At 38.9% G+C, this 16,119-nt stretch overlaps 1 protein-coding gene and 1 pseudogene across 1 annotated transcript; both read left to right on the top strand.

The window, feature by feature from the left end:
• The first annotated feature begins 6,946 nt into the window (after positions 1-6,946).
• Positions 6,947-8,537, top strand: LOC136163156 (inward rectifier potassium channel 13-like; annotated as a pseudogene).
• A 3,838-nt stretch (positions 8,538-12,375) lies between these two features.
• On the top strand, positions 12,376-12,877 carry LOC136164094 (small ribosomal subunit protein eS17-like). The gene has a single exon (XM_065928903.1). It carries the CDS (start codon positions 12,376-12,378, stop codon positions 12,808-12,810), a length of 435 nt encoding a protein of 144 aa, XP_065784975.1. The 3' UTR covers positions 12,811-12,877.
• The last annotated feature ends 3,242 nt before the right edge of the window (positions 12,878-16,119 follow it).

Consider the following 16,119-nt stretch of genomic DNA (forward strand, 5'->3'; position numbering starts at 1 on the left):
TACTAATTTTTAAATTTACGGTTTTAGGTCTAATGCTGGTTATGCATCAGGATTAGCTGGGAACTCTGGCTCAAATACTGGAACCCTGGCTCAAATACAGATCCCCAGGTCCTACCCCCAAAGATTCTGATTCTTGGAGTGGGCTACTGACACCTAGAGAGACTGTGTGGTGCAAAGGTTGAGGGTGGAGGCTCTGGAGCCAGACTGCTTAGATTTGCAGTGGTTTTGCCATTAACATGGTGAACCTGGGTGAACTTCACCTTTGTGGGCTTCAGCATCTTATCTATGAAAGAGAATAGGATTAAAGAATAGAATAAAAGAGGAAAATAATATTCAGTCAATTGATAGTATGTGAAGATTAATGATTTAACATGCAAAGTCTTAGAATACTAAGTGCTCAATAATTGTTACTTATGATTATCTATCTTTGTACCAAACTCTATAAGTTATAGATTTAGAATCACAATCCCTCTCTCCCTCCCTCCCTCCCTCTCTCCCTTCTTTCTTTCCTTCCTTCCCTCCCTCTCTTTCCTAAACAATTACCAAGGACTCTTCCCTACCAGGTCTTCCCAGGTGGCGCTAGTGGTAAAGAACCTGTTGCCAGTGCAGGAGATATAAGAGAGAGATGTGGGTTCCATACCTGGGTCAGTAAGATCCCCTGGAAGAGGGATGGCAACCCACACCAGTATGCTTGCCTGGAGAATCCCATGGACAGAGGAGTCTGGCAGGCTACAGTCCATAGGGTTGCAAAGAGTCAGACATGACTGAAGTGACTTAGCATAAAAGAAACCTCGCTACCAGGATGCAAACTAGACACATACAATCCTCTTCAGTTTACAGTCTAGCCTGAAAGCCGGGATTGGCAAGCACTGTGTACTCACTAACTTCATTTCTCTGAACACTTACTGGAGTCTCAGGCTGTGGGCTTCACTTCTGGTGTCCCTACAACAAGGCTCCCTGCCCCCCAGGGAAATTACCTTTATTTCATACCCCCAAAATGGAGCAAAATGGAAGAACACAGAGTCATTTGAACCTGGCATGCCATTTTTTAGTTGACTGACGTTGGATAAATCATATTTACAGGGTACTTTCTATCTGCTGCCTACCCAGTATCCCCCGTCTAGGAACACCCCACCCCTTCTGTGCACAGAACTGGGCAGAACACCCAAACACACCTGTGAGTCCATCTCTCACACAAGCCACTGATGACTGGTCAAGGGCAGGCACCTAACTCAAGCCAACCAATCACGTCCGATTTCCAGGACCCCGGAAGGGCACTGAAGCCCTGCTGTCTGGCCTGATTCTGAATGGAGGTGCTAGAATCGAAGGAGATGTTGACAATGGGCATTTTCCTTGAGGCATATCAAGAAATAAGGCCAGTCAGCCTGACGTTGGAAAGAAAAGCAAAGCCAGTGCTTGGACTGAAGTTTCTGACGGTCTCCCTTTCATAGTCCCCAGCTTTAGATTCTGCAACAAGACTTCTATCCTTTTTTTTTTTTTTTTTTGACTTCTATTCTTATAGTAAAGTCCTCTTTCTGTTGACATCAGATGTAAGGCATCTCTTGTTTTCACCGGGAAGGCAGGTTTTACCCCCAGCAGCTGGTTCTGTCATGCTCAAGAAGTCTGCTTCTGAAGGGCTGCTCAAAAGAGAAGCAAATTCAAAGGTCTTGGTGTGGATAAGACCAAAGACCTAAGGAGTTCTGGAGCCTCTGCCCCTACTTTGAATGAGCTTTTGTGTCAAAGCACTTTAGAAGCAGAGAGGAGGAAAGGGCTTAGGGTCTTGAACACTAGACAGGGGGCCGGTCAGGCTTTTCATGGAGGGACTGCAATTTCTAACTTGCCTTAGTTAAGAAGGAAACTCCTGGAGAGCCTCAGTCTCTCCTGCCACCTGGTTGTGTTCTGTTTTTTCATATTTGCAATTTCTCCAACACAGGCACCCTTTCCAAATGGAGCTGGATTCTCCCCACACCTGGCATGGTTGTTAGGATTTGTCTGTCTCTTTGGTGTGGGGAGCAAGAAGGTGAAAGCAACCATTTTTGTCCTAGGATTTCCCAAGCTGTTGCTGTTTTCTTTGCCTCAGGCCTGCCTCTTCTAGCATGTCATGGAGCTGATCGATGTTACCTCTCCCAGCACCCCTTTTGATCAGCTGGCTGTCAGTTCTTCCATTTCACAGACAGGGGTAACATCTAGCTGGATTGCACCAGTGCAGTCTCAAATGCTTGCTAACTTAGTGAAATGTTTGAATTGATTGCTGCTGCAAATCCCCTAAGTGCCCCTCCAGCTTCCCATCACCCCCACTTTCTCCCCTGGGATCCCCTAGACCTCTGCACCTTCTGGCAACTGAAAGGTTAATACTTAGCATAGCAGGGACCTCTGGCATACTCACTGCTCTAGAACTTGGCTTGAACACTTAGAATGCTTTCTTTTCTGTTTCAAAATACATCTACATTTTATTTTTTTTTAAAACTTATTTTATTGAAGTAAAATTTTGATTTTATTGAAGTATACTTGTGTTAATTTCTGTGGCACAGCAAAATGATTCAGACATATATATACATACACATATATATATGCACATTAAAAGTTAAAGTGTTAGTTGCTCAGTCATGTCTACCTGAAACTATTACAATATTGTTAATCAGTCATATCTTAATACAAAACAAAAAGTTTTTTAAAAATAAGTAAAAATAAAAACATGCCCACAATTTTTGGCCTCTCCCCCCAACCAAACATGCAATCTCATTTCTCCCCCTTTGCACTTGGGCAGAACTTAGTGTCTAGCTGCTAACAAGTAGAGTGCAGAGAAGGTTCTGGAATCTGACTCCCAAGGCCAAGTTAGCAAAGCTTCTGCCTGGGTCTTCCTCTGAGGATACTCAACCTTGGAACCCAGTTGTCATTTGTTTAGTTGCTAAGTTGTGTCTGACTCTTTTGCAGCCCCATGGACGATAGCTGGCCAGGCTCCTCTGTCCATGAAATGCTCCAGCCAAGAATACTGGAGTGGGCTGTCATGTCCTTCTCCAGAGGATCTCCTAACCCAGGGATCGAACCCGGGTATCCTGCTTTGCAGGCAGATTCTTTACCAACTGAGCCAGGGAAGCTGTACACACACACACACACACACACACACACACACACACACACACACACATTTTTTTCACATTGTTTTCCATTATGGTTTATCACAGGATATTGTATATATAGTTCCCTGTGTTATACAGTAGTACTCTTGTTTGGCATGCTTTCTGATGCTTTCCTGCCCTCTGCCTTACTAGTTAGATATTTTAAATACCCTCCTGTTTAAAGTGAAGTTTAGAGAAGTTAACTAAAGTAAGTCATTCTTTTACTCATTCACCTACTCATTTAACATGTTTTTATTGAATGGCAGCTTTATGCCAGGCCTGGACTCGGTGCTGAGGATACAAGCTGAATAAAACTAACATGGAATATCCAGGGTAGTGCAGAGACAGATGAAGAATTGGGAGGGAAGTAGATAAACATATAATAAAAGCCCGACTAGTGCTAGCAAACAAAAGATGAGGGTGCTGTGGAAGAGAATGACACAGAAACCCACTTTTAGAAATAAACAGTGATCATTCTGTCGTTTTTGAGATTGCATCCAAGTACTGCATTTCAGACTCTTCTGTTGACTGTGAGGCCTACTCCATTTCCTCTAAGGGATTCTTGCCCACAGTAGTAGATATAAAGGTCATCTGAGTTAAATTCACCCATTCCAGTCCATTTTCGTTCAATGATTCCTAAAATGTTGATGTTCACTCTTGCCATCTCCTGGTTTGACCACTTCCAATTTACTTTGATTCACGGACCTAACATTCTAGGTTCCTATGCAATATTGTTTTCTATAGCATCAGACTTTACCTCCATCACCAGTCACATCCACAACTGCGTGTTGTTTTCGCTTTGGCTCCATCTCGTCATTCTTTCTGGAGTTATTTCTCCACTCTTCTCCAGTAGCATATTGGGCACCTACTGACCTGGGGAGTTCATCTTTCAGTGTCCTATCTTTTTGCCTTTTCATACTGTTCATGGGGTTCTCAAGGCAAGAATACTGAAGTGGTTTGCCACTCCCTTTTCCAGTGGACCACGTTTTGTCAGAACTCTCCACCATGACCCATCCGTCTTGGGTGGCCCTACATGGCATGGCTCATAGTTGCATTGAGTTAGACAAGGCTGTGGTCCATGTAATCAGTTTGATTAGTTTTCTGTGACTGTGGTTTTCATTCTGTCTGCCCTCTGATGGAGAAGGGTAAGAGGCTTATGGAAGATTCCTGACTAATTTTCAAATCATGCAAGATGTCTTCCTTCACTGAAAATATATTTCTTGTCTACAAATCACAGATCTTAGCCTAAGCATTTCTGAAGAATAATCAGTAGGGCTCTTGGACAAAACTAGGCTTACTAGGGTCAAAATGTCTATTTTTGAGGCAATATAATACTGATTCTGGTCTACAGACTGAGCGGGAATTCACCACCACTTACTACTTTTGTGATCTTAAGAAACACACTAGCCTCAGCTTCATTACCTATAAAATTGCATTAATAATGGTACTTATTACTCTGAAAGTTAAGAAACACTGGACTGCCTAGGTGGCTCAGCGGTAAAGAACCTGCTGGCCAATGCAGGAGACAGAGACACAGGTTGTATCCCTGGGTTGGGAAGATCCCCTGGAGGAGGAAATGGCAACCCACTCCAGTATTCTTGCCTAAAGAATCCCATTGACAGAGGAGCCTGGCGGGCTACAGTCCATGGGGTCGCAAAGAGTCGGACACGAGCAAGCATTCACGCGTGCATATATAAAGCAACAAATAGCCCAAGCCGTTACCCTGTGTCTGGCACTACTATTGGCTTCACATGTGAAGTGTCTGGTATGACTCCTGACAAATAATAAATAATTTATATTAGCTAATATAATTAATCAGTATTGACATAAAAATTATGAATCAAGCTAACAATGATTTTAAATGGATACTTGGGACGCTAAAGCATTATTAAAGATGCTAAACATTAGGCTGTCAAAGACTGTCTTGTAAATGCAGTATCAATTATCTTGAGAAGACTTATCTACCAAACTCTCTAAATGAGACAGCTTCTTGTAGTTAAAAAACAAACAAACAAACAAACAAAAACAACCAACTATAAAGTTAGCCAGATTTGGAAAATAATCCATATGCCCTGTGAAAATTTCACTGTGGATCCTCAGTGATCTCATCTGAAAAATGGGATATGAATATCTATTTTGCTGAGATCCCAAAGAGTTAGAGACAATGCAATATGAAAGCATCTAGCACAATGCTTATGAATATTTTGTTATTATTATTATAATTTACAAAAGGGCAGATATCAGGTCTTCTAAAACATCAAAAAATCTAGTAAAATGAGTCATTAAATATCTGTGCCAAGAAAAAAAAACACTAAATAAAATGATAATGACAACTTGTTAGGATAATAAATTATAAAACATTAAGGTCCTAAGTTTTTTTTTCAATTTATAATATGAAACTGAAATGACCATCTAATCTAAATAAATGTAACAGTCATCCCGGTGTTCCATCAGCAACTCAAGTCTAAAGAAAATATAAGAGAATGTCTCTACTATCTCAATAAATGCTAAATCAGTCTTACAACAAAAAGGGAAAGTATCTACCCATCTGCTAAGGTCCAATTCCAACAGGGGAAGGCAGTGTCCAAAACCCCAAAGTTCCTAAACAGAGGAGGGTCCAGCAAACTCAAGCAATAGCCTAGCTCCACGTGCCTCTAGTCACCTTCTTAAGCATCGCTGTCATTCAAAAGGTAGGAAGGTGATACACAAGACTTCCAAGGGCATCTCAGGAAAAATCCTCAAAAAAAAAAAAAAAGAACAACAACGAGTCACACATGAACCCCAAGTACTGGACTGAGGCAGAGAAGAAAGGAGCATTCAAGGGAAACAAAGCCGCGTCTCCCACTCTGTTTCTGGCCACCTCTGCCTAAGTCCCCCGCACTTTTGTGGTATGCAAGGATGGTCACATGGAAAGCATACGTTAGAAATCTACTCACCACACAGAGAAAACATAGATGAAAACTGACTACAGTTAAAAACTAGTTTTATTAATATGTTTTAAAAATTGCCATTTGATGTCTTAATGATTATTTTATTTCATTAAACTTAAAACTTTTTCTTCCAGTTCATTTATTTTCAAAATTAATATTATCTTGGAATCTCTACCTGGAATTTCTTACCTCTCTACTATGTAGTCAGAACCAAGAATATTCAAAAGGGTGGCAATCTATCAGCCATAGAAGGAAAGACTCCATGAAAATGGCCATGAAGTAACAAAAACAAATAACATCTAATTATAAAATTTCAACAGGCTAATTATAAAAGATACAATAGAACTACAGATCTCTAAAAGCTTAATCTTATCCTAGCACCAAGTTTGGCTTCAAAACATTTTTAGTTAAACACTACACTTCTAAATGATTTCCATTTATTTAAACAAAGGAGCACATATTTAATATTCCTTTTCATTATTCAGTTATGTTATTAATTAGTTACAAAAAGTTATTCACACATAACGTTTGGTCAAATCAATACACACTGGAAGCCTGGACTTAAGCAAGAAAGATACAAAAACATCAAAAAAGACATTAATGGTAATCCCAGCCCTCAGAGACTTGTTAAAATGCCAAACAGTATTTTAACAGTCCTTAAAGGAACCAGTAGGAGATATCTCAAGGCAATCCATGATGAGCTATCAAACAAATGACTAAGTCAGTGAATGCTCCCTTATGTGAAAATAGAAAGAGCTATCAGACTGGGAAAGCCTGCCCAGTAGTCGGGGAAGCATTCCAAAAAAACATTACAAAAACCAGGATTTACTAATATTAACTATGAAACAGTTAAGGGTTTACTTATGCACTCTTGATTTCAGAGCATTACAGCCTGAGATGGATGGCAGTCACTGCAAAGTTACTGCTTCTCTCCTGAGTCAGAGACACCGGAGATGGTTACCAAAGATGGTCACAGCATGCTTCAAGAGGTCTTGCAGTATCTTCGAGATGCTTGGGGAATCCTAATGGTCATGCGCTGGCGCTGGATGATTCTGGTTTTCTCCACCTCTTTTGTTATCCACTGGCTTGTCTTTGCAGTACTCTGGTATGTTCTAGCTGAGATGAATGGTGACCTGGGACTAGCTCATGATGCCCCACATGAAAACCACACTATCTGTGTCAAGTACATCACCAGTTTCATAGCGGCATTCCCTTTCTCCCTGGAGACACAGCTCACAATTGGTTAGGGCGCCATGTTCCCCAGCGGTGACTGTCCAAGTGCAGTTGCCCTCCTTGCCATACAAATGCTCCTAGGCCTCATGCTAGAGGTTTTTATCACAAGTAATTGTTTTTGTTCTTTAAAAAAACAAATATTTTGGAATGGGTATAGTCAGTTATAAGTAATCACATCACAGAATAATTCATTTGCATTATTGACAAGTAAGTAATGCCTGAGGCTGAGAAGAAAGAGTCAAGGGTCAAATAACTGGAGAAATTTTTAAAAACTTGATTCTATATTTAAACTTTCCGTATTGAAACTTAAGAAAAAAGGGATCGTTATAATATTAGCCAAAAACATATGAACAAAAAAATCTGAAAGGAATTTTTCAAAGGAGCTAAATATTTTCTTAAATAAGTGAATAAATATGTTCAATGCATATTACTGACTGTCATTTTACCTAGCAGAAGAATTTGTTCTTTTTTTAAAACATTTACTGGGTTAGAATTTTCTTCTGAGTTCATCTTTTCAACATTTACTCAATACTAGTGAACCCAGAGCACCACAGTCAGTATTGCATGATAGAGAATAAGAATACACATCCTTAGCAAAAAAAAAAAAAAAAAATATATATATATATATATATATATATATATATAGTTTCCTTTTATGTATTTTACTTTAATGCATTTAAAGCATAATTTTGATAAGAGGTCCATAGACCTCACCAGCCTGCCAACATCTGTGGCACATCAGTAGTTAAGAAACCCTGATCTAGAGTCGTTCGGGTGGCGGTGGGAGTCACAAGGAGGATGCACGTGAAGCATACACTGAAATCACCTTAGAGCCAGAGCCTTTTTAAAAGAAAAAAGGTTTCTATAAATTTCAAAGTTAAAAGTTCTTCAATGGACCACTTGTTCTACTGGTCCCATCCCTACCCCAAATCATTCTATAAAAAGTTTTACATTTCTATGTGACAAATGAATTTTTCTTATCCATTTTGAAATCAGTTTTTAAAATAAGAATGCATGTACTGTTGTGAAAAACGCTTCAGGCTAATGAGAAATTAACAAGTTCAATTCCTGACTTATTTGGCAGGCAGGACACTAAGAAATGTATAACAATTTGCTAGATCCTTGTCATTCAGAAAAAGTAATGACATATCTAGTGTTCACTCTAAAAAAAGAACTCAATGGTTTCTTATTTAGGTGCCTTTGTGTAGAAGATAGCCCGGCCAAAAAATCGAGCTTTCTCAATTCGCTTTACTGACTTAGCAAGAGTAGCTCACATTGATGGTAAACCTGATCTCATTTCCCAAGTGGCCAACACTCAGCCTCGCCCTCTAACCAATGTCCGGGTCTCAGCTATACCCTATCAGGAACAAGAAAACGGCAAACTCTACCAGACCAGTGTGGACTTCCACCCTGATGGCATCCGTCCTGAGGAATGTCCATTCTTTACCTTTCCACTCACCTACTACCACTCTATTACACCATCAAGTCCTCTGGCTACTCTGCTCCACTATGAAAATCCTCCCCACTTTGAATTAGTGGTGTTCCTTTCAGCATCATAGGAAGGCACTGGAGAGGAGGACCTGCCCTCCGAGATCATGTTACATCGCTGTTTCACATTTCTGTTGACCCAAGGCTCCAAAGGTGAATATCAAATCAAGGTGGAGAATTTTGACAAGACTATTCCTGAATTTCAAACTCCTCTGGTCTCCAAGAGCCCAAGCAGGACTGACCTGGACATCCACATCAATGGACAAAGCATTGACAATTTTCAGATCTCTGAAACAGGACTCATAGAGTAAGAAGTATCCATTTTAGCACCCTGTTTTTTAATGTATTAAATACACTTAGCCAGTTATGTACTGTTTTTCCTTCTTGTATCTCATGCTTTCTTTTTCCAATGCTGATTACTTCTTTCTGATTACATCATGATGATCAAGTCTCCACCCATAAAACATGACTGAGCTAACAATGCACATTGTGGAAATATGACATTATACAAAGTTTCTATCTATGGTTATCTGCTGAAATCAATGCATGTGAAGGTAACAGATATGTATAACAACAGAAATGCTCTTGGTGAGTTTATATGGATGTGGTATGATACCAGTAATGAAGGTAAGATGGACACACTTGACACAGCTGAACTCTAGGAAAATCAGTCATAAATTTCTCATTTTCATCTGCAAGTCAGAGCAACAGTCTAGTTTCAAACCTAGCTCCCTGGGTAGAATGATGATTTCACAATATTTAGTGAACATCCTTTTAAAACTGCTCTTTTCTCAAGACAACAAAGATCATTCCTTTGGTTCCTTATAAAACCAAACTGGGGCAAATATTACTCCCTTAATTTTTAACAGCTAAGAACAAAAATTCACAAGAAAACACCAAAAAAAAATAGATTTAACCATAACTCTAAAAGCATTTGGGCATGACACTCAAACACACTTACATATTCATGTATTTGTGGCAGAAAGTGATCAGAGCAAGTAAAACAAGCACTAACCTGATGGAAACTGCAGGGTGGCATTAGGCAAAGAGATGCAAAATTTTATCTACTTTATGGGGAGAGAGGTGGGAGGGAGGGTCAGGATGGGGAACACATGTACACCCATGGTTGATTCATGTGAATGTATGGCAAAAACCACCACAATATTGTTAAGTAATTAGCTTCCAATTAAATTTAAAAAAATTAAGCTTAATCAAATAGTGATTTAAATATTACAACTATTCACCTGAATGACTTCCGACCAAAGTAAAAACCTTCCCTTTCTACTTAGGATTCATTCAATAGTATAAAAACCTCATAGATGCAAATATATTTATGTTTTTGTAGATATAGAGGTTTAGATATAATTTAGCTCCTGGGGAAAAACCTCCACTAGAAAGAGCAAAAAATAATTAGGCAATGAAGCATTTTCAAACTCAAGTTTCTGTTTCCAACTTCAAACAGGTTTTTCTATAAATACAAAATGAGTGTTTATTCACCAGTAGGAGGTTGGACTAGATAAACTATTATTTCTTTCCAAATCTAATACTCCATGAAAATTATGCTTTCTCTCCTGTTTTAATTTTACATATACTAAGATGAACCCTATCCCTTACTTCTGGTTTAATTTAAGACTATCCTTTGTATACTTGTCATTTCCATTTAAAAAAAAAAAAAAATTAAACTGTCTGCAACCAAAACAAGACCCAAAAAAGTCACCCTATCAGATTTCAAACAGATTTGTTGCTGCTCTTCTGAAATCTCCCCCATCCAAGCCTATGTGGGCAAAGTGAAAGATGAACTCTCCCCACTGGTGATGACCCACGCAGGAATCATTTCCTGAAGTAAATACTAGCCAGTAAAGGCAAGCAGTTATAAAAAGCAGGGCACAGCAGGAAGTCACATTTTCCTATTCTTTGACCAAAAGGAGAAGAAAATAAAGAACTCTGGAGTGGTCTAAGACGGATAACAGCAAAGTATATCAAGGACACAGAAACTTAATAATTGAGAACTTCTGTGGTTTAAAAATTTTAGGCATTCTTAAGTACTAGCTAGACCGACAGAATTTTTTTGCAACCTAAGACTGTTGTAACACAGACAGTGGGAATTCTTATTTCTATAATAAAGTGACAAGATTCACCTAACCTGTGAAAATAAAGTAGTATTGAAGATTTACATGGTATGTTTTTTCCTAAGAGCTCCACATCACTTACACAGGTCACACAAAGAGGATGCCCAAAGTAACATAACTAGGAAGTGAACAGGCCTGTCTGGGCTCTCAGTCTCAACATAGATGCAGTACCTTCTCCATTCAAGCCAGTGGAATCTTATACCACGCTATTTATACATAAACTTTGCATCTGAAAATTAGATACGACTTTCCCTAGACACACACGCACTCCCCCCAGTAAAAGTCCATTGGTATACTAATGCTATATAATGACAGACAGCTAAAAAAATGCAATCAAATACTTCTCTCTAGGAGATTGAAAGCTTATGAGAGAAAGATTCTTTCACTTCAAAGAATCACACCTTTTGTGTTAAGCAGATTAAGTTTTCTGCAAAGGCCCCATTATCCTTTCAGATGAATGGAGTGTAAACTGAAAGAGGGGAAATTTACTAGAATGTGGAACCAGCAGCTCTGACTCTTGGCTCTATAGCTCACTTACCTGGACCACCTGGGAAATTAGTGATAACATCTCGGATACATGATCCAGGAGACCACAATGGAATGATGTTAAAAAATGCTTGTGGAAACCAATACAGATAGCATAACAGTCCCAATAAACTGAAGACAAGTAGATACCCAAAACCATAAAGCCCACTTTTATATGTGTATATTGGTGTGTTAGTTGCTCAATTGTGTCCTACTCCTTGTGACCCCATGGACTGTAGCCCACCAGGCTCCTCTGTCAATGGAAATCTCAAGGCAAGAATACTGGAGTGGGTAAGCCATTCCCTTCTATGTGGGATATCCCTGACCCAGGGATCGAACTTGGGTATCCTGCATTGCAGGTGGATTCTTTACCATCTGAGCCACCAGGGAAGCCCCTTACATATGTACAGGCCCTTATTACCAACTGCCAACAGCAACCTAACAGCCAAAAATCGCCATGCCTGCTTCAAAGCATTTCAAAATGCACTCAGTTGAACCTTTTCATGTCACCTAGATTTTACTTTAATGATCTTTTAACTTCATCCTCACAGAATCATACTGTAAGATGATTTCTAATGAACAGAAATTATAATTTGAGTATTATAGGCCTTTTTCTGCCTCTGCATCCTCCTGTGGGTATTCACAAGGGTCATGCACAATTCTTACTCAGATTTCTCTAATTGCACCCACTTCTCTACACATAAGAAGTAGATACATGATAAGAACTGTCTCTAACTTTAAAAAGAACAAATCATTCTGGAACTTTCAGTATTTAAATTATTTTAATTTGCTGTCATAGGACACCTCACAATTGATCAGTATGTCAGTGTGTCTCAACAAACTAGTAAAGCACTGCTGTTCTGGGAGACAGTAGGATACAGCATGAGCAATTTTTTTTTTTAATCTACAGTATTTTCAACAAAAGTGCATTACTTATGAAAGCTCAGAATCATGCTCTTTTACCAAGAACCCACCAACACGGGCCGCGTTCGCACCAAAACCGTAAAGAAGGCGGCCCGGGTCATCATCGAGAAGTACTACATGCGCCTGGGCAATGACTTCCACACCAACAAGCGGGTGTGCGAGGAAATCGCCATTATTCCCAGCAAGAAGCTCCGCAATAAGATCGCAGGCTACGTCACACATCTGATGAAGCGGATTCAGAGAGGCCCGGTGAGAGGTATCTCCATCAAGCTGCAGGAGGAGGAGAGAGAGGGGAGAGACAATTACGTGCCTGAGGTCTCAGCCCTGGATCAGGAAATCATTGAAGTAGATCCTGACACTAAGGAAATGCTGAAGCTCTTGGACTTTGGCAGTCTGTCCAACCTGCAGGTCACTCAGCCTACAGTTGGGATGAACTTCAAAACACCACGTGGAGCTGTTTGAGTCTTTCTGCTGTGCTGTAATATTTTCAATAAACCTCGGACAACAACAACAACAACAACAACAAAAATCAGAATCATTAGCATAGTTTAATAAGCTGAAGTGAACATCTTATTAAAAAGCATTCAATAAAAGCCACTATAAAATATTTTCATAGATCTTTGTGAAAACTGCCCTTTAAGAAAGAAAGACTGTCATTTATCAAAAAGGCCAGCTGAATAAATGACTAAAGGAAGAACAGTCATAGTTTTAGTCTTTGGTTTCGAATACAAAAGCAAACATTCTACTATTTTCTCTATTTCTTCTCACCTGTGAGATGCTATCTACCCTGGAAAAGGAGTTAATAGGCTGCTTCCTAACTTGAAATTTCACTTCATAAGGTAGCCTTAATACAGAATATATGTCTTGCAGAGAACACACAGACTTAAAAAGTTAAACCAAGTAACTTCTAATGGTTGTAATTATTATCCTTGGTTTCATGCAATACAGCCCTCAAATAACCATGGAACTCTAAATGCAAGCAATGCTACAACCCCATCTACTGAAGCAAGGCAAATAACTGAGTCAATTTTTTTAAATTCAATTTTTAATAAAGGTATCCTCTGTGAGCCTTAAGAACTAATGCCATGGAAATCCAGATAAAAATACTTCAAAAGAGTAAGAAAATCTTACCTACGTCTTTTTGTCCTGGTTTGTCAAAGCATCTGTCACCCCTAGAAAAGGTAAAAATCAATTTCAAACAAAATGTGAGAGTAATACATAGATTTCCCATCCATGACACCCATTTCCTATCATTAATAGCATTTTTTTCAAATTATAAAGCAAACATATGGTTTTTGCCTAACATTTGGAAAACACAGAAAAGCACAAATATAAAAACAAAAATATCCATCTCACCTACCAAAAGCTAGCTTCTACAGACACAGAAACTTTTTTTATTAGATACATTTTAAGCTAAATTTACGTTTGATTTTAGGTATCTGCTATACAGAGCTTTATAAACTGCTTTCAGAACGTGTTTTTACACCAGATTAAATATTTTCAAACTCATCCTAACTTTTATGGTTATATGGTACATACAGTATTCTACTGTGTAGACAGGGCTTCCCTGGTGGCTCAGAGGTAAAGAAGTCGCCTGCCAATGGAGGAGATACAGGTTTGATTCCCGGGTTGGGAAGGTCCCCTGGAAGAGGAAATGGCAACCCACTCCAGTATTTTTGCCTGGGAAATCCCAGGGACAAAGGAGCCTGGTTGGGCTACAGTTCATCGGGTCACGGAAGAGTCAGACATGACTTAGTGACGAAACAATAACAACTGTGTGGATATGCCATTATATAAGAAACCATACTGAAATTAAGTTGTTTGGTTTATTTCCCATTGTTTTATAGTATAAATATTATCACACGGACATCTTTGTACATGTATCTGTGCAACTGCCTTTGCTTAGCTTGAAAGACTTCATATAAAGTCACCAGTAATATAGACAAGATGCTTTGATTAACAGCAACAAACAATAAAATGAAAAGGCATCTCACTGAGTGCTAATCAAACAGCACATCTAATTAACTATTAAATATCCATGCTGGCACGAAAATATTAATGTATTTATCTAGAATGTTTCTTCCTTTAAGTAAGAATCATTTAAACACTTCTAACATAACTCTTATTCGGTTAGAATTTTTTGACAAATGAAACCTTCTAACTGTACAGAAAGCAGAGAAGCAATGTTTTTATACCAAGAATCTTCATCCCAAGATGTGACTGCTTCAGTTACCTTTCCTCCCAGCTCTGTGACCTGTGCATTAGCCTGCTGCCTCCTCGGTCAAACACTTCATCTACTTCATCAAAACTTCTTTGGTAGAAACCGCATTCACCTCTGCCTCTGCCTAAAAATAAGCACACATAGAAAATGATGGTCAGATGTCAACATCTGGCACAAGTTCAACACCAAACATTAATCTTTGAAGTGCTGTCTATATACAAAGCAGGATATCAACATTTAAGTATTTAGCAAGGCTCACTGAATTTTTACCAGTGAGATCAATAATGGCAATGACAGCAATGAAGTAGCTAGACCACAGGAGGATAAAAAAAAGTTAGAAAATTGTGTAAGAGTCCCAGTTCCAGTCCTGAACAAGAAATGGTGTCAACATCGAGCTCCTTGACAGAAAAGTCAATAGTGAAATTCTAAGATCAGTAAACCATTTTGACAAATCAAATCTTCTATTGGATTATTTTCAATAAAAATGGAAAATGTGAGGAGTTTGAGAAGAGAGCAGATAAAGTACAAAAACCGGGCACAAATGTTAATTTCTTCAACTTCCGAGAAAGGATAATTTAATAGGGTCAACTCTAAACTATCAATTTTGCGAACTAACTCCACAGCAACCAAAGGCACTCTTTCCCATGTACACAAATCTTGGAGAAAAATATCAGGCAGCACTAAATTCAAACCACAGAGCTGGTAAGAAAGTGTGGATGTAGGAATTTATAGAGACTCCAGTGGCTCAAATGTACATTGGCCTTTACTGAAGGCAATCTGATTAGATTTATCAAAATTTGACTCAACATTCTAATTAGAATTTATCCTAATAGAAATACTTGCACAAATATGCAAATATATATATACATACATGTATATATATATATATGGAGATCTTTCTTGCAAATTTTTAAAAAACAGAAACATAATCAGTAAAGGACTGGCTAAATAAATTTTGAAAAAACAATTCAGTAGAATTCTAGGAAGTCACAAAAGATAAAGTACTGTCATTAAAAGAAATCTACATTTTTCTGTTGAATGACTAAAGCATGCCAAAGAGCAGTACATATTAAAAAAAATTACCATGTATATAAATGGTATGACTGAATGGCTAGGATCAAGAAGGATATAAATCCAAATGCTGCATCTGGGGGCAGAAGGCAGTATGCACTTTCAGCTTTTTATTTTCTGTGTAGTGTGAGGATTTCCCAACTAATGTATGCCATTTGTATCCAACACATAGGTTAGAAAACTGGGGGAAGGGGGTAAGAACTGTGCCTAGGGATGCCCTTGGACTGCAAGGAGATCCAACCAGGTCATCCTAAAGTAAATCAGTCCTGAATACTCATTGGAAGGACTGATGCTAAAGCTTAAACTCCAATAATTTGGCCACCTGATGCAAAGAACTGACTCATTGGAAAAGATCCTGATGCTGGGAAAGATTGAAGGCAGGAGGAGAAGGGGACGGCAAAGGATGAAATGGTTGGATGGCATCACTGACTCGATGGACATGAGTTTGAGTAAACTCCGGGAGTTGGTGATGGACAGGG

This window comes from Muntiacus reevesi, chromosome 3 (genome assembly GCF_963930625.1).
Source record: "Muntiacus reevesi chromosome 3, mMunRee1.1, whole genome shotgun sequence".
Classification (NCBI taxonomy): domain Eukaryota; kingdom Metazoa; phylum Chordata; class Mammalia; order Artiodactyla; family Cervidae; genus Muntiacus; species Muntiacus reevesi.